Source organism: Aspergillus tanneri, assembly GCF_003426965.1.
Source record: "Aspergillus tanneri strain NIH1004 chromosome Unknown AapTan_4_pilon_pilon_pilon, whole genome shotgun sequence".
NCBI lineage: Eukaryota > Fungi > Ascomycota > Eurotiomycetes > Eurotiales > Aspergillaceae > Aspergillus > Aspergillus tanneri.
The window spans coordinates 3,876,789-3,898,223 of NW_022984631.1; the positions used below are offsets into that span (position 1 = coordinate 3,876,789).

The 21,435-nt window shown below is 48.9% G+C and overlaps 8 protein-coding genes across 8 annotated transcripts; 4 read left to right on the forward strand and 4 right to left on the reverse strand.

Annotated features, from left to right (window-relative positions):
- Positions 1 to 936: 936 nt before the first annotated feature.
- ATNIH1004_006465 (putative RTA1 domain protein) lies at positions 937 to 2,131 on the reverse strand (the record flags this gene model as incomplete). Its single annotated transcript, XM_033571093.1, has 4 exons — positions 937 to 1,675; positions 1,745 to 1,906; positions 1,964 to 2,063; positions 2,110 to 2,131. 4 exons carry the CDS (start codon positions 2,129 to 2,131, stop codon positions 937 to 939), a joined length of 1,023 nt encoding a protein of 340 aa, XP_033427125.1.
- A 1,175-nt stretch (positions 2,132 to 3,306) lies between these two features.
- Positions 3,307 to 4,441, forward strand: ATNIH1004_006466 (uncharacterized protein; the record flags this gene model as incomplete). Its single annotated transcript, XM_033571094.1, has 2 exons — positions 3,307 to 3,468; positions 3,815 to 4,441. 2 exons carry the CDS (start codon positions 3,307 to 3,309, stop codon positions 4,439 to 4,441), a joined length of 789 nt encoding a protein of 262 aa, XP_033427126.1.
- Positions 4,442 to 5,010: 569 nt separating this feature from the next.
- ATNIH1004_006467 (acyl carrier protein) lies at positions 5,011 to 7,055 on the reverse strand (the record flags this gene model as incomplete). Its single annotated transcript, XM_033571095.1, has 5 exons — positions 5,011 to 5,622; positions 6,330 to 6,354; positions 6,524 to 6,594; positions 6,710 to 6,881; positions 6,931 to 7,055. 5 exons carry the CDS (start codon positions 7,053 to 7,055, stop codon positions 5,011 to 5,013), a joined length of 1,005 nt encoding a protein of 334 aa, XP_033427127.1.
- An 838-nt stretch (positions 7,056 to 7,893) lies between these two features.
- ATNIH1004_006468 (uncharacterized protein) lies at positions 7,894 to 9,428 on the forward strand (the record flags this gene model as incomplete). The annotated part of the gene is made up of 2 exons (XM_033571096.1): positions 7,894 to 8,200; positions 8,281 to 9,428. The coding sequence occupies 2 exons, from the start codon at positions 7,894 to 7,896 to the stop codon at positions 9,426 to 9,428; spliced, it is 1,455 nt and encodes a 484-aa protein (XP_033427128.1).
- Positions 9,429 to 9,797: 369 nt separating this feature from the next.
- On the reverse strand, positions 9,798 to 10,737 carry ATNIH1004_006469 (uncharacterized protein; the record flags this gene model as incomplete). Its single annotated transcript, XM_033571097.1, has 3 exons — positions 9,798 to 10,031; positions 10,085 to 10,227; positions 10,329 to 10,737. The coding sequence occupies 3 exons, from the start codon at positions 10,735 to 10,737 to the stop codon at positions 9,798 to 9,800; spliced, it is 786 nt and encodes a 261-aa protein (XP_033427129.1).
- A 1,370-nt stretch (positions 10,738 to 12,107) lies between these two features.
- Positions 12,108 to 15,615, reverse strand: ATNIH1004_006470 (putative EF-hand calcium-binding domain protein; the record flags this gene model as incomplete). The annotated part of the gene is made up of 6 exons (XM_033571098.1): positions 12,108 to 12,194; positions 12,697 to 13,282; positions 13,968 to 14,048; positions 14,129 to 14,507; positions 14,609 to 14,668; positions 15,597 to 15,615. The coding sequence occupies 6 exons, from the start codon at positions 15,613 to 15,615 to the stop codon at positions 12,108 to 12,110; spliced, it is 1,212 nt and encodes a 403-aa protein (XP_033427130.1).
- Positions 15,616 to 16,269: 654 nt separating this feature from the next.
- On the forward strand, positions 16,270 to 17,081 carry ATNIH1004_006471 (putative exosome complex subunit Rrp46; the record flags this gene model as incomplete). Its single annotated transcript, XM_033571099.1, has 2 exons — positions 16,270 to 16,608; positions 16,785 to 17,081. The coding sequence occupies 2 exons, from the start codon at positions 16,270 to 16,272 to the stop codon at positions 17,079 to 17,081; spliced, it is 636 nt and encodes a 211-aa protein (XP_033427131.1).
- A 1,540-nt stretch (positions 17,082 to 18,621) lies between these two features.
- Positions 18,622 to 20,204, forward strand: UTR1 (putative NAD+ kinase Utr1; the record flags this gene model as incomplete). Its single annotated transcript, XM_033571100.1, has 2 exons — positions 18,622 to 19,660; positions 19,711 to 20,204. 2 exons carry the CDS (start codon positions 18,622 to 18,624, stop codon positions 20,202 to 20,204), a joined length of 1,533 nt encoding a protein of 510 aa, XP_033427132.1.
- Between the last annotated feature and the right edge of the window lie 1,231 nt (positions 20,205 to 21,435).

Consider the following 21,435-nt stretch of genomic DNA (forward strand, 5'->3'; position numbering starts at 1 on the left):
TTCAATGTAATATGTGTAAGTGAATCGGAGAAAGTGGTAGGAGCTCATATTCTTGGTACGGGTGTTTCTGAGATGCTCCACGGCCTTGGCTTCGATTTTAAAATGGTGCCACTAAAAAGGACTTTGATGCATGTGTTGCGATCCATCCAACCAGTTATTACAGTTCCGCCTGAAAGTTTGAATGCACAAGCTGGATTCACTAAAAGATCCTGGGTCGACTTGAATCTGGTTATGAAAGCTGGGCCTGGATTGATGGACCCATGGACCTTTATGTAGCTCCATTTTTGGGTATTCTTCCGAGGTTAGGGATTATGGCAACATACTAATGGTGGTGTCAAGGATGGATATTGTCCCTACATAGATAAATGGGACACGCGCATTAAAGATAAGAATGGACGGGTAATTAAAGATGGTTGTTTTCAGTAACAGCAAATTCCTGTTAATCTAACTTACTAGGTTGGTCTAGTATTAAAGAACTCTCTCAAACCAGTAGGTTATATATGATTACTTCCGTCAAAACCATCAAAAAACATCAAGAAATGAGGCAAAAAGGACAAGATCAAACTCCTCGGATGGTAATAGCTTCCAAATCCGCGATTAGTTTCCCCCGAACCAGTGAACGTGATAAATCTACCTTGATGCTCATCACCAGTCGAAGTGTTCAACGGAGTTATACCGGGAGGTCTAAAAGTATTCGTTAATATCATTGGCAAATGACCCACTGTACAGTGTATAGGGTCAAAAATTACATCCCAGGAGTGAATCTAAGAAATTCGCTCTATTACCGTGCAATCCATGCCGAATGTGCCATTCAGGTCCAAAGCTGCATCACCGAAGTTAAGCTGGTGTCACCCTCTAATGTACATTCTGCAGGACCTAGATAAGAAGTTTGAAGAGGCCCTGAAAGCTAGATGATTGTAGTATTCTAGTCCGCGTTCAAGCCTGACGAGAGTGCTTATTCCGCTCTGTAAGCCGATGACCTTCTTCATCCTTGTGGCGGGCAAAAAGGCGAAACAGGTTAAAGGTCAGGATATTCATGGCGACATACGCAGCCTTAACGAAGACCGGTTTGTCATCCTGGACTTGTACCTCTTCGATTTCGGTCGTACCGTTAGCCGCCAAAAAAACTGTATGGTGTCTGGGAAGATGGCGGCCCGGATTGAACACGTTCCATAGGAGAGAGTTGAGGAGCATGAGGGATGCCTCAAAAATATAGAAGAACCACTCATACCGCAAAAGGGGGCTCAGGGTTCTTAGTTTTTCGGGGTCATTGAGATCCACCGACGTGTTACCTACGTGTTCCACCAGACGGTAGATGCAACGGATCAAGATCAATGCCATACTTATGTTTAGCATGACTAGGAGAGTCGGGAGAGACCTGCGGCGGATTTTCGCTTTCACGCACCGCCAGTGAAAGGAGCCTGTTATAGCAACGAATACAGCAATCACGCAGAGTTGAAGGGCGAGCGCGGCTAGGATCAAGACTTTTCCCAATTCTTGCTGGGTGCCGGTTGGGTTAGTGTTGAAAGCTACCCCTAGAGCATTCAACGCCTCGACGAGAGCCATCAGACCACCGAAAATAGCAAGAACTTTGTCGGGAGGAAGAGGTGCAAGATTTGGGACGTAGTAGAAAATCCGACCGAGAACGTGGTAGTTGGCGAGCTCGAGAAGCGGACTATAAAGTGAGACAGGTTCAGTCGGTACCCAAGCGGCATTGAAATGCTTAGATATATACATAACTCACGGGCATATATAAATAAAAACCTGGCTGAGAATATAGATGACCAGGTTTTGTGAGTTGTACATATGGTGTCCATAGGCTCCATATGCCCGCATAGCATAGCCAACCGTAAACAGTACAGCACAGAATGGCTGCAGGCCGATCATTCTAATGCATTTGTACCGGCTAATTGTGGGAATCAGAAGGGTTGATTGTCAATCACAACGGCCGGGCCGCACTCACAGACATTGCCAGATATAGCCAACTGCCGAGGAAGCAAATGCAATCGTGAAGAAGATGGGGGCTCCCTTATTGGGAATGTAGACATAAAGGCTTCCTGGGACTTGGGCTTGTCAGTATCACGTTGCTGTGAAGGAGGACCACCCTACCAACTTGCCCACTTGTCATCATGTACTAGATAATGGAAGTAAAATTCTTGGGTGAATTATTGTTTTTCAGAAGGTGACTTGGGATGGCACAGCAGAACATGGTGGCTTATATAGGTCCCATCAGCTGCTGATATGTTTTCTTCCTTTTCAACCCCATTTTATTATAGGGCATCCTGAATCGTGAGACGCTTTACCGAATTAGGAGAATAGAGTCGCCAAGACGCTAACCATGGAAGAGTGACGATCATCCTGAGGTGGTTGCCTGTTTAGAAATTTGATGGAGTAGCTAAGTGGGAGGTTACAGCTCGCTTGTGCTGAGCGATGTATTATAATGTCAATGATACGAGATATCCATCTTGATGATCTAAGGAATGTTCCTGAATCAGTGGAGGGCAGATATGGGAGATGCCAAATAAGCGGCTTCCTAATTAGGCATAGTCAGATGGGCGCCCTACAACAGCACTTTAGTATGAATGACTATACCATTACAGCGCTGATACTGTTGGTAGTTCTGACAATTTCAGTGGTCGCAGACGTGGGAATGACCACTCTGTGACTGAATATGTTAACACAATCCCTTTCTCTTCCCCTACCGACGACATCAACGCATCAACCACACCCAACACCGTCAAAGTTATCACCGTTCTCCCTAAATTCACTCATATCTCCATCCATCGAACGTCTCGGATTGGGCGAATGGGAAATGGAGGAAGATCGAAAGCGCCACTGTTGGGAATGTCTCCGACGTTGTCTAGTCTGTGACTTCACCCGTCCCCTATGTAAGCGGTGTACTTCCTCTGCGATCGTGTGCCCTGGATATAACGATACGGAGCCTTTTAGATTAAAGTGGCTTGCCCCTGGAAGGGTCAAATCTAGGACCTGGAAACTTAAGGGCAACACTAATCGCAAAGAAAAGCCGACTAGTATTCCCCATTTCGAGACTATTACTGATGCTCCGGTCTTGGCCCAGGCAGCCGAATACTGCAAGTGAAAGCCATGCATGACATTATGATATAACAAAACAAAAGACTAACTCCTGGGACAGACAACGCCTGTATATACCCAGACTTAGTCCCCATTAATGACCTTGGGCCAAACCAGGGCATTTACAGGATCTCGCCCACACACCTTCAGCGAGGGGCTGCGCACCCCGACTATTTACGACTTGGCATAGTCTGTATGACCCTCAGCCATCGAATGAACCGAACGAAGAATGACCCTCAGTCTAATACCCTGGCGGTGAACTTTTTCCGATACCGGGGCCTTGTCATTCGCTCTCTCAGTAGCGATATTGATGAAGGGTATAAGCGTACCCGCGATGTCGTCATTGCCGGAATCATCACGCTTCTTCTCGTTGATGTAAGTCGATTCTCCGGTAATAAAAACCATCCGCACGTACTGAACCCATGTGTTGCCCACACACAAGGCCCAGCAAGGTGCCTCTCCATACTGGCGAGGCCACATCGAGGGACTCCAGAAACTAATCACGCTGCGCGGCGGCATTTGCTCACTGGCCGGGTCAACCAGCCTAGCGCCGCTGCTTCATTGCTTTTTGTTGTATGTTACTGTGTGCAAGAAGGTTCGGTTTGAAGTAGCATAAAGCTGACCACCTCTGAGCGTTGCAATTATCGGGGACACTTCGTCGCCTGCATCAGACTTGGCAATGACTACTTTGCACCTTGAGGAAATTGACTTCATGCTAGAGAAGTTTGGCGGTGAAATCTTTGCCTTCCAGATGTGTCCCAAGCCCCTGTTTGCCGAGATTATCAAGATTAATCATCTTCGTGTGCGAGCCTCGAAACAAGAACCCGCGGGGCTGGAGGACCACATCCAAGATGCGTACGGAATACTCAGCCGTATCCATATCTTCTCGTCAGAACAGTGGAGTGAAACCAAGCCGTCGTCAAAAGAGGACTGGATGATTGTAGGAAACGTGTACCAGGCCGCTGTGGCATTATACTGCATCTTGTCGCTGCAGAGCCTGTCGGTTCTGCCTCTGACCCCTTTACTGAGAGCTAGTTGTACGGGCCATGGCCAGCGTCTACAGGTGCTGCTCAGTGAGGCATTGTCATCCCCAAGGATAAAAAGATTCCTACTTTGGCCGTTGGTAGTGCTCGGGGTGGAAGCTGTGAATAGCGGCCCAGTGATGCGTGCTTTCGTTCGAGAGCAGCTACCAGAGATGAGTCGCCATATCGGCTCGTATGTCCCGTTGACGGTAAAAGGCGTACTTGAGAAATATTGGGCTTTAGGCGAGACGCGTTGGGATGCTTGCTTCGATAGGCCGTACATGTTAGCGACGCAGATTGCGGTAGACCTCAGCCAGTTGCCCTAGAAGAACAGCGCGGTTATACCATATACGTCGCTACAGTACTGACTATCATGTTTTCAGGGAGTAACATAATCAAAGACCACGCCTACCTGGTATTAGACGTTTAGCCCGCGGTTCAATTAGACCAAATTGCGTTGGTGACCCAAGGTCATCAGCTTGAATCTCGCTATAGGCACTCTCCCCTCTTTCCCCCCTCATGATAAGTAGTGTCCAAGTGAGACTTTAGATCATGTGCTTCAGTACTTAGTCTTCTCAGACGGAAGGTCAGGCATGGTCCTAACTATCCCCTACATCTCCTGGTTAGAATGACTACAAACACTACATGGTGGTAAGCGAGGATGTAAACACCTCGGGCATCTAAAAAAAAAAAAAATTGGAATTAACCGCTCAATAGTATACAAAGATTACATCCTTTCCTTCTCCAGGTTGAAACGCAGCAGGACGGAGACGTGCTCAGGATCCACGAGGTTAGTTACTTATGTTCAAAATGGCATCCACAAGAAATCTTTTGATTGGCCGTGAAAGCAAGGACGATTTCGAATCAACAAAAGAGTAGAGCTGTGTAAGAATCATCACGCCTTTTGGCCTAACTCTCTCTGCAAAAGAATGCGCGTTGCAAGGGCTCGGAGACTCTCAGCGTACGTGATGCCAAGAGCCAACTGAGCGCTGGTCTCCCTGAGAACTCGGTTGCGCAATTCAACCGACACAAGAGAATCCAACCTGAATGACGCGATGGGAGCATCGGCACGCACCTCATCCCGTTCCAACATCATCATGGCTGCAATTTTGATGATCAGTGCCTTGGTCACACCAGTCAGCGCGTCCTCAGCGGCAGCCCATGAAGCTGGCAACATATCGCCGTTTCCACCTGCGCTGCTTGTTCCTTGTCTGCTGTGCTCCGTCTTGAGGCGTTCTCTGATATGCGCCGGTGGAAGTAGTTGAAGGCCTCCTCTGATACGGGGTGGCTGTTCAACCATATCGAAGGTAGAAGCCGACCAACTGATGGCACACTTAACGATGGTGCGAATGTCCGCCATCGTAAGGGTGGCACCGAGTGATTGCTTCAGAATGCCGCTGAGATCGCTATCTGCTACGTGACCGACGTCTAGGACGACTGGTAGGGTGGGGGCCACGGTATACTGACTGCGGGCGTTACGGTACTTGGCGAAAACATCGTCAAATGCCTGGTGACAGTTCTGTAATTAGCCTGATAGAGGACAGGGTTAAAGATGAGTAGTGAACTGTTCGCCATCTCATGTCACAGACATGCTCCTATCCTGGGAAACTGCCTGGGGGTAAAATAACGAAATTGTCAACCAAAATCACTGCTATTTCTTAGTCTTGCCAATATCTCCGGATTCAGCCACCACCTCGCCATACTTAATATATCATATCCATTAACGTAGTTCCCGGACCGCCACGCGCACCCGCTTTTCCACTATCACCACTACTAAAATAATCAAAATAACTTAAAAGGTCATAATAATAATAATAGTAGTAGTAGTAGTAGTAGTAGTAGTATTCATACTCGGATCTGTCAGCTCTACTCCGATTGCTGGAAAAGGTCACGGTCTGACGGCCGGGTCCTCCGCTAGGGGTAGTTAGATGCATGTAGTTACTAATTAAGTCACAGGGTTAGAAAAATCAAATTCTCGCCCCTGACCACCATATCCAACCGCTCTGTATATGTTTATTTACCGATAACCGCGCTCCACCTCCAAGCTTGACTACGCTGGTGGTCGGTTCCGTGCCCCGTGTCGTATGTCTGTGTCTTGTCCCTGCAAGCCCGAAGGATTGGAGGTATAGTGGTCTCGTTTTGAATAAAAGTCCGATTGCATATTGAAGGCGTGCGCCTACGGGTTTCTGTGGCGCGATGATAGTGTCTTTAAACTCCTAAATTGGCCGAGGAGTCATGTCTGTAGCATAAATCTGATTATCCGTTGCGTCAAGCCAGCCACAGCTGACATGACGTTTAGATGCCGCCAGTAATCAATCATGCAGCGGCCATTCCGCAATGTTCTGGACCACAGATCTGCATGTCGGTTGCGTGAGATCAGGACATGTTGAACTGACTGTGTCCCATACGGGCATGCGCTCGCGTCCACGGCACTAAATGTTCCTAGGTAGGATGCCAACGTAATCTGGTCCACCTGCATCTATATAAGCACCGAGCTCTGTTCGCGGTAGAGGTCCTAATGGAGGTTCAGCACCCGCTCTGTGGGCTCGGGGAGTATCTGTATGGTGTGTATGCCGTGTGTTGTGGGGGCCTACCTCTCCTGCCATGTCTTCATCCAAGCTCACGGAGGAGTCGACGGTACGCAGAGAGAGGGCCAGATCAATTCCCGTGAGTTCTCCTGCATAAACCATGTGCGTGTCTTGCCCCAGCGGGCGATTACGGGATTGGTGTGGAATGACCGCCGACGCCCAAATTCCGCCACTGCGGCTGCTACCATCAGTATAGGCATTGGTAACGTCTCAAGGGAGATGGTTACGTTGATGGATAGCTTCGTCTCGGTGTGGTCTCCGGTTGCTTCCACCACGGAGGCACGATTACCAGACGGATTGTTTCTAATCCAAATCTCTCCAGGTCCTCCCGAGGGCCTGGGCGACGCGGCATTCGAGACGATGCAGTGGGGACAGCGCAGGGTCTTTTCGATATTAGTTCTGCGCGTGGTTGGGTTCATGTTACGGATAAATAACACAAATAATAGACGGAGAGTGTCTGCCTACCCGAAAGTGCCATTATTCGGTGGGTCCGGAACATCTGATACAGTTAACTATATGAATGAGGACTATTAGGTTGTTTCACAATTTAAAGTAAAATGCTGCTCAGCCTTCGGAATGGACTCATACTTCTCCTTCATATTTTATAGCTCTCGAAAAAATTCTGGCAAAATTGGGATGCTGGGTCAAATATACGTAGATGCAAAACAACTTAAACTTATAAGCATAATATATTATATTAGAACTAGAGGCCACTTAGAGTTTCGTGATCTTCGACCTTGGGATGCAGACTCACTCTCAGCGCTGTTAATTCCTTAATTACAGATGATCTATCCTCTAGACTGAACTTTTCTATATGACAGAATATGCAACTACCCTCGTCAAGGTAGTGGAGAGTCCCCAGAGAAGTTTGAGCTATTGGGAGAGACTCCATAGTGGCCAGCATGAAACCATCATTTCCACTTTTTATGGTTACTTCTCGGTACTTAATTCCATCTCCCATCTCCACAGCGGAATGGACGATGATGTTGTCATTGGTTAAATACCCTTCAATCAAGGGTTTATACATTATCATCTAAGCTGTACATGCCCCGGGCTTATTCTAGACCACGAGAGGCAATCAGTTGGAAATATGAGGACCTTCCTATCAGTCTCTATTTATACATATAGAGTCTACCGCTCTTAGATAATAGAACTCCCCAAGACATTCCATTGTACACGACCAATCCAACATGCGGGCCATCGTAGCTGTTTCTCTTCTATCCGCAGCGCTACGCGCAGCCGCAGACCTGACCGAGTCCAACCTCAAAAAGCACACTGACGTGCTGACCCTCAGTCATTCCTTTAACCCCGTCCAAGAGGCCTACTTTACTCGGTTTCCCCATCACAGACGTACTCCATTCGCAGTCTCTCCCGATGGAAAGTCCGCATACATCGCTTATCTAGACGCAAGCCAAACCGACATTCACGTCCAGCAAGTGAACGTGGATACATTTGAAGCAACGGGAACACCGGTGACAGTTTCCGGTGGAAAGGAAGGTGAGTTCATTCTATATTATATACACCAGATGTGAAGAAGTTGCATTAGTTGACAACAGCGTATGCTAACTTAACTAAAGCTGGGGGCCTCATCGCCCAGAACGACGGCTTTGCCCTCCTAACAAACGAAGTCATGCCCTCCGGGACCGCAAACACACCACCCAAAAATAGCCCCGTCCCTGTTCTATATCGATACACCCATGGCAAACAGACATGGAAGACCTGGCTCGGAGGACCCGGCGTGCACGCAGCTGATGGCCTCTCCTCATCTCCAGAAGGCCAAATCAACGGCGACCTGGTATACTCTGAGAAGTCAAGTCTCTACGGCGCATACTTTACCACGACTAATTATGCCGGCTTCGGCAGTGGCCACTGGGGGGATAGCATCCAGTATGTCAAGGAAAATGGAGAACTCACTACGATTCCGGGGGCCAGTAGTTCGTGGGGCTGTAGTCACAATGGGGGAATTGCATTTGAAGCCGCGGACGAACCGCCGTTCGCGAGTATTTGCGCCGTGGACACGGGGGACGCAATTTGGCTGAACACGAAGACGCAGGGCATGTCGAAGGATGGCGTGAAGATCTCCAATGAGAAGGCTGTAATGGGTTCTATAGGAGAACCCATGGGCGGCATGTCAGGTAGTTACAGTGCTCTTGCTCGATTCGCAGAGACCACTCGGTATATCTTTACTTGGGTGTCTCGCGGCGCGATCGATCTGACAGCAAACGAGTGGATGGGTAGTGGGTATACTCACGCTGAGAACCGGACGAGCAATCGCAACGTGGCTATCGCGTTGTTTTCTGACAAGTACACCAAGATCGGGCCCCAGGCTTCTGCCGAAGTCGGTGCAAAGGACGGTGATAGCCAGGTTAACTGGCTGACTCAGGGTTCGAATGACTGTTCGAATGCTCATGCGGCTACATTTGGGAATAAAAATGCCCTGATCACATGGGAGGAAATCTCGGATCCGATCTGTGAAGCTGTCGCGATGGGTTGTCGCGGGCAGTTCGTCGGTACATTCTATCAGCTGGTGGATGTCGACGGAAAGAAGGTTGGCAGGGCGTTGCAGAGTACCGATACTTTTGTCGCTGGAGATATGGTGACCATGGCTGATGGCCGTATCTGTTGGCCTTATGTGAATATGGAGTGGGATCTCTCGGATGCTGTTGATTATTTTGGCACCCCTGCGAGCACCACGAAGATGAGCTTTGCGTGTATTACTCTGTAAGCAGACATTAGCCTGCTACGAGTACCAAATACAACTACAGGGCTCTTACCTGAATGCCAATAGCCAGAAGACTATCGCGAAACAGTTTCCCTACTACTGGCGTCCTAATATTGGAGATATTATAATAGTATAGAAAGAATCTTATTGTCATCTCGATTCCTGACGACTATGAAACAAATGGATAAATATAAAACGACAGCAAACCAACAGCAGCATTCATGAAGCTTAAACAAACATACAGATATTAACAGCTCACCTATCATCCATCCTGCATATCATTCTCAACGCGAAGAACCCTTATCAACGAATTAGATTCATCAGGTGACTGAGGATGCAAGCCTCTTAACTGCCAATCCGGGATCACCACACTCAATCGAGTCGAAGAGATCCATCTTCTTCCTCCAATTTGGTAACGGCGTTGGTAACGCGAGATCCGTCTCCCTCATAAAGTGTAGAGTCATACACCGTGGCTCCCATAATGCAGCCGAAAATCGGGGCGAATATCGGGACAACGAAGTAGTAATTCTTCGCAGTGAACACCTCTCTACCGTAGATAATAGCAGAGAATAATCTCGGACCGAAATCTCTCGCGGGATTAATGGCCTAGACACGCGACCGTCAGCTCAGTACAGAATTACCTTTGCAGACAAACCTACATAACCAGTCTGCCAGCCTAGGGCGGTTCCTATGGCCAGAAGAAGCAGAAACACAGAGAGCTGGGACGATTGGAAACGGAGACCATTCGCCGGGTCCGAGATGCAGAGAGATCCGAACATGAGCACCGCTGACGCTAGCAATTCTGAGAAGGCAGCCTCCCAGTTCGACTCGAAAAAAAATCAGCCGGGTAGGTCGAAAAAATGCCAGCCGAATGATGACCCTGTGGGCTGAGAATGGAACCACCCGGAATGGTGAACTCGGGATCCCATGCCTTGATTGCTGATCGGTAGTTAATATATACAATAGCAGCGCCCACGAATCCACCCAGGAACTGAGCGACCAGCTTTCCTGGTAGCTTTCTCCACTGTTCCGGAACCGGACGAACGAGAGCCATGCAGATGGTGATGGCGGGATTGATAGTGGGACTGGGATCACTCAAGTAGCCAGAAATGCAGACCGCCGCTGCCCAGGCGATATTGATGGATAACCAGGTGCCATACTGGTAGTTCGATAAAAGGCACTGAGCGACCACGCCGTCTCCGATGACGATCAGTAGGGCTGTTCCCAGGAACTCGGCAAAATATGGTTTCAGTGCTCTCCGGGAGAGACCACGTATTTTCCAGAGCATATTCCTGTATATATAAGTGTACATATGGACGAGAAGTACCGTGGTTGATAGCAGAATGTGTGGAGGGGAGGGAATGCAAGGGAGATAACCCAAATCACATCATGATCGCGTTGACGTTTACCGCCTGTGATCGTGGGTCCAGATTTCAGAATACCTATCAGAAGCCAAGAGATGATCGTGCTGTGTTGGACGAAGATCATTGGTCTGATGGGGAAAGATAGCAATGATAGCGCTGAAATAGAGTGTGGCTGGAAATTAGGCTTCACCCCTGCAGCCACCAAGACCATCTTAGAACATACCGAAATATGTTGATATTCAAGAGATTACCTGCCAAATCAGTAGCTTTGGCTGCTTTCAGTCCAGAAACTTATTGAAAATATTTATATAATTAATATCGTCTCGATGTATTTCTGTCCAGCATGATCCCCATCGTGGATCCGAAACAACTATATATTAACCTGAAAGAACAATACCTGCGCTTTAAATGAGCACGATTTTGGCATTATCCTGCGTATATTTTTTTTTATTGGCACCATACTATTATATTCTTATTCTTCCAGCATGTGCTGCACCTAGATAGGTTACGAATCTACATGAGTCGCATTTTCTGTGGAGACAAGGATGAACTGAAGCCAGTGATGTGGTTCTCGTGCTTGTTAATATACAATTGCAGCCGAAGCAGATATAGTGACATCTATGCTCATTCATAGACAATGTAACACAATAGATTCCCTTGTAGGAGCTGTCCGGTTTATAGATTGATCAAGTCTTGAATCCGTTCTCACTCACTGGTACGGAGGGAGAAGAAAGGGACAATACAGTAGATGGTATACACGGTTCTGGTACCATCGACATATTCACTGGGTTTTGTCCTTCTCCCAGAGATGTGTCATGCAGTGATGGGTAAAAGTAGCGTTCCTTGTAGGCGATGGAACGATCTTGTCTCAACGTCATTAGAGATCCCGCGGAATCCAAGACAAACGCTAAGTCAGTCGTCCCAGTCCCTTTAGCTGTTGCGGAAAAGAGGGCTACTGCGGCGGGGAGTGGGGAATGGATGGATGACACACTGCGTTTGGTAAGTACAACATCAGTTGACTTTACGTCCCGAGTAGAAAGCAGTATACAAGCTTCTAGAAAAGCTTATATTTCGCAGTATATCGGCGCACTAGAGATAGCTTATTGATGTAGAGAACAATATCTACCTGTCTGTACTTGTGCCTAATCCCTAGAGGATATAGAGAAAGGATAGTTGTATTTAAAAGACTAGAGGACAGTGCTAAAGAGGTCTCTATCCCATCGTCACATCCGTACACACTTTCTGATCATTTACATGAACATTCACACTAGCCGATCAGTTTAGATGTCTGCAGATAGTGGATCGAGTCCAACTCAACTCACCGCTGAGGGTCAAAATTCATCGTCCGCATACTGTCTGGTTTCAAGATCCGATGTTTCTCAGGAAGGATGTTGCTACTAAACGTCTGCCTTGGTTAGATCACTGACTGGGATTGCAGAAACATAGTCATACCTCCGTGGAGGTGTCGGTTATTTCTCCTTCGACATATTTCTTGCCAAGGAGCTTGTCTTTCCACTGTTGTTGGACGTCGGACATTTCTGTTCTTTCTTTTGTTTGAGTATTTCGTCTGCTCTCTGTGTTGGAAATGTCGGATGATCGAGGCGGGGTATTTATTGTTCCCCGCCAAGGCCATTACGTGAGACCAAGACACGGGATGAACAGATGTCATCTTGCAGACGGATTGGTTCCTATATTTCTGGTACTTACTATAGTATGCTGCAACCTAGATATGATCTATTGTCTATTGTCCTGCCCATTCACAAAAGAAACGAAATGAATTAAATCGCCCCTCCCTCCGTCAACGCCCACCGTACCAACTCCACCACTGTCACCGTCACCTTCTCTAACCGCGGAATTTCATGTCCCCCGCCATGATTATACGTCCTCCTCTTTCTGGGCTCACACACCTCACTCAGCTGAATCCCAGCAACGTACCGAGGATCCTTCTCCCCGTAGACATGTACTGTCGGAATCCCGATCTTCACCCCACCCGAAATCTCCCCCCTGATCCCCTCCTCGGTCTCCCCCTTCATCGCATCCGCATTCCACCGCCCAGACCCCTTCGCTAGGATCGACTCCGAGTGCGCCGCTGCAGCCAACTCGGCTCGACTCGTCGCGTCACGCTCCCACACTCTCTCAGAGATCCTGTATCCGACTTCCTCGAGGAGTTTCAGCGGTGGACCGCCGCAGATGAATATCGCCGCTTTGAACGGCGCCGGCCGGTCGGGGGTTTCCAGCTGGTGTAGCAGGAGGAGGCTGGCGCCGATGGTGCATCCCTGTGAGAACATCATCACGGCATCGTACGGTCCGTGTTGCGCTATGTATTCCTTCAACCAAGACACGCTGTTGCGTATCCCGACCGGGGTGTTCGATTCCAGGTAGCTGTAGTATGGCGGGGGATAAAAGAGATCGATCCCCGCGGCTGCGGTCGCTGGATACGGTCCATCCAGGAAGTCGTATTCGATCGGGAGGTCGTGGAGTCGGTTGCGGATGCTGGCTGTGATGTGTTTGTATTGTGGTTAGTTGTTGTGATGTTGGGTTAAGGGGATGGGATGTACATGTTTGTGAGCGGAATATGGAACCGCTTGTTCCTTGGCCGTGGAGACAGAGGATTTTCATTTCGATGGATATATAGGATGGAGGAAGAACAGATGGATAGATAGAGAGATGGATGGAGGAGAACTGTTCAGAGTCCACATGTAATCTAAGCCCCTGGGCATGTCAGATCTGCCCCACCTAGCTGCATCTTTCACGCTGCGAAAAAGGCCGGTTACACTGCAATACGAGGTGATTCTTAATATAGCCAAGATTAATAAATAGATGACTGAGAGGTGGTATTCCTCGTCGATTCGGAAATGACAGCACACAGGAATGGAAAAATGGCAATAGTTGTCTTGAACACCTAGACCAAACAAATCGTCCCAGGTTGGACCTCGCAATCCTAATACACAGTCATTACTTGACCACTACGCTGTCATTGGCACTTATATAGCGATAGGCGTGGTGAGATGACCTCGCGGTCGGCGTCTCCCAGCATCAACCGTGCATTCTTTCCACTTCCAATGCTCCTTCCCTCCAACTCTCTACCAGTCCAATATAGGCCACCACTCATCCGCAGAAAATGCAGGCGAGTATTGGACGGGAATGACAAAAGATACTTTTCCACGTCCATTCTTACGCTGCGTCAATGGGCTCCCGATGGCCGTAATGGTTATCCACATCGAACAACCCAGCCTTCCCCCAGTTCGAGGCTGAGAAACTGCATTCTAGAATCATCCACCAACGGTTCCTGTCATCTTCACCATGCCTTTCTGGAGTGCAAGCAACCCTTCGACCTACTCGACTGAGCGATGCTCGAGCACCGATATACAAATGTGTAAGATCATTGAACCCAATGATTCCTCTAGCACCTGGACGGAAGATATTGGGAGCCAGGAATACGGCATTGCCCTTATGCGAGAGCGCGTACTCAGCGTCGTGCGGATGTTCGCGACGTTGTTGGCTGCTACCTTTCTCTCCGGTCTAACGCCCAGAACCTTGCAGGCAGAGCGTGCCCACAAAGCAAGTATTAAATCGCTGTCCCTGAGAAACAGCTCCTCCTTCCAGTTACTGGTTTTGTAAGCCGAGATATCGTTTAGGCACTGGTTGCGCAGGTGGTCGACGGAAGCGCGAGGTAGCCATTTGGTGTGACGCTCATCTTGGCGAGACAGCAGTTGGTCTAAGAATCGTCAGCCTCCCTAGATTAGAAATATGGGAACAGCATCTTCTTGACCCCGTATAAGTGCGGGCCATGAATTCAGAAAAGCGGAGATACCTCACGTCTGCTAGGGTGTATGTCCAGGTGGCCGGCCGTAAGGATGGTAGCATCGTCAAAGCTGACTGTAGATCTCAGCAGCCGGTCAGATCGAGAGCATCAGCTTGATTGACTGGGAACGCGGTGTCGCTTACATTAGTTCGTAACCGAGTTCCCAGTTATCACCCGTCGTCGATCACGATGAGTCTATTAAAGCGCTACGCAGCTTTGATATATCCAAGACTTCATCGAATCGCATCGAAATATCAAGGAATATAGCGAGACTGTACTACACAGCGTGTCAGCACCTGATGGGAATAACCTGATCCATCGGGACTATGGCTGTTTGCGCTGATTTCGAACAGATGCATGTCCACATTGCACCGAATTGAGGGTAGAGTTAGGCTAGGCAGATCAGGGCACGCTCTGTAGGATTGTAGTTCCTTCCTTAGCAGTGAGTATTAATTATTGTCTATTGCAAGAGGAGACTTAGGTCGCTCGGGAATGGTTAAGCACGGAAATGGTTAGCTATGGATGAACAGTACAGAGTACATAAGGGATTGAGGAGAACATTAGTACGACAACAGTAACAAAAGTATCTAGCTACCCTGGCAAGTGATCTTCACCTTGCTTTGAATTATCCTGGCTTGCATAAGTTTTGATCAATTTTCGAAATCACTGCAGTATGCAGCCACTTGCAATAGTCGTATTGTTAGTGGCCTGTCTTCAAATTACGATGTCCCATATATGGCCCAGCAACCATAGTATTTTAGTGTTTGGCACAGTATAAATGACGAATTACAGTCACCTACAAAATGCATTGGAAAATGGCGTTCCACAGCGTGATTTCGGAAATTTAACAATATGCAGGCCAGGGACTGTACTCCATATGGACTTTGACCATGTCATGGCCGCCGATTGCGGGGCATTCTCTCGTCTATTCTGTTCCTCGAGAAGGGTCTTATAAGATAAAATAGCAAAAGAAAGACTAATAAGTGTCTCCTCATAGCCCACCTTGTGGGGGTAGAAGCATGATGAACCTGTAGATGTGGGCTCAGCTCGTAGAGGTGCGCTGACATGCCTTTAGGAGTAATAAAATTCCATTGCACTAAAAAAGGATATGTAACTAGTTTCGGTATATATTAGTCTGCATTAGGCATAGTATGGTTGTAGTAGCAGCTCCTATTCTCGTCCACCTCGCGTCCTTGTTCGTGGGGAAGATAAAAAGATACACGAATGTTTTCATAGTCCCGGGCAATAGTTTTACTCTTGCCGAATGAGTATAAAATGACCTTTTTTGTTAGCTCATCCACGATACTAAATAGCTTAGTTTCCTTCCAATTCGGAACTCGAAGAAGAGCCGAATCTCAAGCGGTACCCGGAAGCTGGCATTTATGGTTTTGCTGCGCGTCGAAATCGGTGGAATCTTATAATAGCTCTCCTGGTCATTTTCGCGGGGTCTGTTTCTTTCGACACCTGTACTTCGAACTGCTCCGTATAGTAGTAGATGTGCTCATATGATCCGCAATAATGGCTATGAAGACAATGAAGTGGAATCCCAGAGAGCAGCCATCGGCCAATTAGAAGCCAGCCCGCACCGCCCAATCTCCCGCTAAAAAATTCCGCCCGGAGCGCATGCCAGAGCTTTCCATCATCCAATACAGCAATCGCTACGGGTTTCTTCACAATGGTCGGACCAGCAGCATCTTCTTTGACTCCCCTTGCCCGTGCCGATGGCTCGGCCTCCTACAAATGCCCCTCGACCGGATCAAACATCCTGGGCTCCGTCAATGCCCCCGTGGAGCTTCCTGGGCGTCGTGATGCTCTGAAACCCGAAGAGGCAACCGTGGAGGTTTTCGTCAAGCCGGGGACTGCTGCCGGTGGAGTTGGCGAACGATACGTCGAGGGAATTATAAAAACCTTGCTGGGAAGATTAATTTTGGGGAGAGAAAAGGGATACGCAAGACGAGGCGTTGTACTTACACTGGCCATTGTTGGCGGTGAAAGTGTGCCCAGGGGGGATTCGGTATGCCTTTCGCACGTCTCGCTAGATAAGTCGCTAACTTGGGAACCTCTACTCTGTAGTACCTGACTTTGTTACCTGCACTACTCCATACCTCCCTACTGGCGTTATTATCGGCATCGGTTCCTTTATCCATGACCTTCTCTGCGACCGTGCTAGGAGTTGATCCGTCGGGAAAGATTATCCGAGAGCCCTCACCAAATGATGCCCAATCGGCAACATCGCTTCACGTTCTAGCCTTCTCTTCTAAGGGCCATCTTTTGCTCACCGAAAGCCAAGGGGCCTTCGATTTCGACACCTGGGAGAGAGTCCGTGAACGCGCTTTGACCATTTGCCATGGCACCTTGGCTCAGAGCTCCGACGGTGATGTGGCTATGGCGGAAGATGTGGATGGCCAACCTCTCGAAGGGATAGTACGGGAGGCTGTTGAGGACAAACTCCATCAGGACTATGCTTGGAAAATTGATGAGGCTTGAGGGTTTGGGGGGGCGCCATGCACAAGGGGTTCATCAATTGGTGGCGGCCAGTGGCCTGCCAAGCACGTTGGTTGGATGCAGGCCACCACATCCGGCATCGTTTCGATCTGCTCGTAATCTTACTCCGGAGTACCGTCACGATTGGGGATTGGCTCAAATATACGTCACTTGGCGTAAGAATACAAGGCCACACGCGCTTCAACCGCTGGTGCGCATGGGGATTATGGGCACCCATAGAATGACCAACTTTTACGAGAGAGACCTGATATGATAGGCGGGTACGAGTCTGCAAGACACCGGATCGATGCGACCGTAACTTCGGATGCTCAGCATCAGGGGCGATTCTGGCGGTCAATCTGATGCGGAGACGCATGTTGTATGTACTACTATAGAATACCTACCAACCGAACCACGCAAGCCACATACGACCACAGGGATGTGCCGACTCACTGCCACATCAGCTCGCGAGAGTGGAAGCTGTATGCGTAGTATCCATGAAACGTACAGAGTAAAGATTGTCCGATATGTGGGATTAGTCAGGCGGATCGGCCAACGTGGCAGGAAGAACAAACAGACTGGAGTTCTAGTTACCCCTTGCATCCGAGACGGCCGTGAAGAATGCGGCAATTATTCAGACTTACAGAAAGTGATTGCGACTCGTCATCGTGCCAGTAATGATCATGATCTTCACTGCGAGACCGAGGGAGATTATAAGTACGACGACTAATACGTCCAGACACCGCTCCTTTATCCGAGACTACACAATTCCTCTCCCACTCCCAGATTTCACTGCGGAGTCCTTTTCGGTATGAGGAGCTGACAAACCGGTCTAAACAGGCCGTAGAAGCCTATCGAAGATGATCCTCGGCTGTCATCTGTGTCTACGCAGCCAATGACTCCTCCCCCTTGAACCTTCGTTCCCTGGTTCGATTCAAGGAAGATCTCTGGCCCGCCTAAAGCCCGTTACGTCCGAGCTCGTCTTGCGGCCCGCTCACCACCCCCGGCTTATTTCGACGCTCCATTATTCTTCCAAGAAGTCGCTCAGAACCAACCAGAGCAGGCTGACCAACCTGTTCTTCTTACATTGTCCATGGCTTATTACCCTGATCCTGGCCATGGTCCCGTAAATTTGTCCGATTCCTCTGAGATTCCTCGCTCGAACACCACGCCAACTTTTGTTCCGTCAACATCACCTGAATCATCATCACCACCATCATCGTCCTCCTCGACGTCAGCCCCACTGCGAGGTCCTCCTTGTGCTACTCTCTCTGAAACTCTAACTCCGACTATCGGTACAGTACTTCTTCGTGACTATGCGAGTCACATAGACCCCGCGCAGTCATTGAACAATATTCGTGGTGGCGATCCCGACCCGGGACATTCTGGTCCTTCGCTCACTTCCACGCGGAACACAGAGTTGGCCCAGGAGGACACCCCTGTCGTATCGTTGCCATCATCATCTTTTCTTCCTTTTCGCCCTTACTCGCTGGCAAGTCACCGAAACGCCCTTTCCACCGACTCAATTCCCCTACAGACCATAATGAAAGCCCTTGCATCCCGACCGTCCGGAGGACAGAATCACAACTCCAACGCGCCGCTGGCGGCCTCCTTGGGGATTTTAAGCCCCAGCACCTCGTCCACCCCCCCAGAAGAATCGGAACGTCATTGCGACAATCCCTCGTCGCGGAAGCTCTCTGCGGCGCTTTCCAGTTTGCAACTCGGTACCTACCTGGACCGTTTGCCATCCACTGCACGACTAGTGATGCAATCGCCTTGTTTCTTTCACCAGCGGTTTGACGACGCTGTAAATATCCAGAAGGTCCTCGAAGAAATCGCAGATGACGAGTGGTTGTCCCATTCGCGGTTAGTCCAGACCGCGACGGGTGTTCGAGAGGTATCGAAACAATTGCAACGTCGGCCTATCAAACGGGCGGTGAAAAATGTCATGATTGTGACCAAGGCGCGAGACAATAGTCTGATACATTTAACACGTGAATTGGCGGAATGGCTTCTCTCGACACCCCGATATGGGAACGCTACTGGCGTCAATGTGTACGTGGATGCGAAGCTACGCAACTCGAAGAGGTTTGATGCCCAGGGGCTAATCAAGAACGAACCTCGATTTGAGGAGATGCTACGATACTGGACGCCTGATCTCTGCTGGACTTCGCCGGAGATGTTTGATCTTGTCCTCACACTCGGTGGAGACGGGACTGTCCTATTCACTTCGTGGCTCTTCCAGCGCGTCGTTCCTCCCATCCTCAGTTTCTCTCTGGGAAGCCTAGGATTTTTAACCAATTTTGAGTTCCACAACTACAAAGAGCATTTGAATGCGGTCATGGGTGATGTCGGTATGCGCGTCAACCTTCGCATGCGATTTACATGCACTGTGTTCCGCAAGGACCGCAGCAAGGGCGCGGAGGCCGACGCAGTGGAGGAGGGGGAGCAGTTTGAGGTTCTAAACGAACTTGTTATTGATCGGGGGCCATCGCCTTACGTGTCGAACCTGGAGTTGTACGCGGATAATGACCTTCTGACAGTTGTTCAGGCCGATGGATGCATTTTCTCCACACCCACCGGTATGTAACGCGTTCCTGCTCCTGGAGTATTGACTGACTGTATATTACAGGGTCCACGGCTTACTCCCTGTCCGCCGGCGGCTCCCTAATCCATCCTTCCATTCCCGGAATCCTCCTAACTCCTATCTGTCCTCACACACTCTCTTTCCGTCCGATGGTTCTATCAGATACTCTGCTACTCCGCATTGCCGTTCCGGCGGGATCCCGCTCGACAGCGTACTGTTCGTTTGACGGCAAGGGACGCGTCAAACTTCACCAAGGAGACTATGTCACTGTCGAAGCCAGCCAATACCCATTCCCGACCGTGGTTTCTGGGAGTGGGGAGTGGTTCCATAGCGTTCAGCGTGCATTGCGATGGAATACGCGCGGAGCGGTGCAGAAAAGTTGGCATCGTGGGTCCGAGGTCGGTGCAGGCCCGACCGACGAAGAAAATGATGACGAAGAATGGGATATCGATACCGATGCTGGGTTAACCGGTACTGATAGTGGGTTGGGACCTAGTGAGGATGGCGATGCGGGATCTATCAGCCCGATTAAACGATAATTCGATGAGCCTACTTAGTATGTAGTGCTTTATCGTGTTGTCATCTTCCTTATATCATTGCACGTGGTTGCTCTCATACTAGGCACACTAGATTGGCGTATGGAAGTGTATGGATACGGGCTGGGATTCCCTTTAATAGCGAGTTTCCAAGACTTGGCTGGCATTGCTTCTGACTTAGCGATTTGCAATTAATTATTACTGGCATGTGTTAAGCTTAGTTTCGGGTCAATTATCATTATATCAGCAATATTTTATGTTGAGTTCAAATGGCTACTGCGTAGCACAGTAGTAACATTTACATTTGATAATCAGATCTCGTGATACCCACCACTACTTATTGCGTAGCCTACAATTACTGCAAATTAAGTGTCGGCCACTTACCCTGGCTGTGGATTATACAAATCACATGCATCGACATCTCTATCATTAAGGTACGATCTATCTGTCATTATCATTCATTACACCGAAACTCTGCAATCCTCTATATTCAAGTAAACCCGACCGCTACATGCTCACCAATCGCAACATTCAGAGAGCAAACTCGCCAATTCCTCCAAATACTTCCTATCTGTATCATCAAATCCGGACGGTTCCGTACAGTCGATATCGATAATAGCGACAGTCTACCCATCAGATCAATCAATCAGTATCCAGCTATTTACCCAGCTGCGACAGAATACAAACGAAAAACAGAGAACCAAAGAAGGAAAAACAAAGGGGATGGGAATGGGAAATCATACCTCACCACCCCACAAAATCGGTACCACAATCTCACTCCTACTACTAGCATCACAGGCGATATGGCCCGGAAACTCCCATACATCGGGAACCAGAAGTGTCTTACGGTTATGCGCCGCGGTTCCACATACACCGCGCCCGAATCGGATCTCCTGACATGCGGGTCTGCCTTGGAATGGGCCAAGGAGGAGGGTACCTTTTGAGGACTCGTCGGCGGTGGAGGATTTAAGAACCGGAAATTTGTCCTGGCGGATGTAGAAACCTGCCCAGTTCACGGAGGACGAAGGGGTGGGGAGAGAGGCATAGGCGTGCCAGAGGAGGGAGGCGACGTTGGAGAGATTACTTATTATTATTAGTTAGGAGCTTGTGGGGTTGAGTTTGGGGGTTCTGATCTTACGAGACCTGTTAGTTATCATTAGTTTACATATCAATGGAGGGATTGTCAGTGAAGGATAAGGGTAACATACCCAATTCCGCTGACCGGTTACCAAGC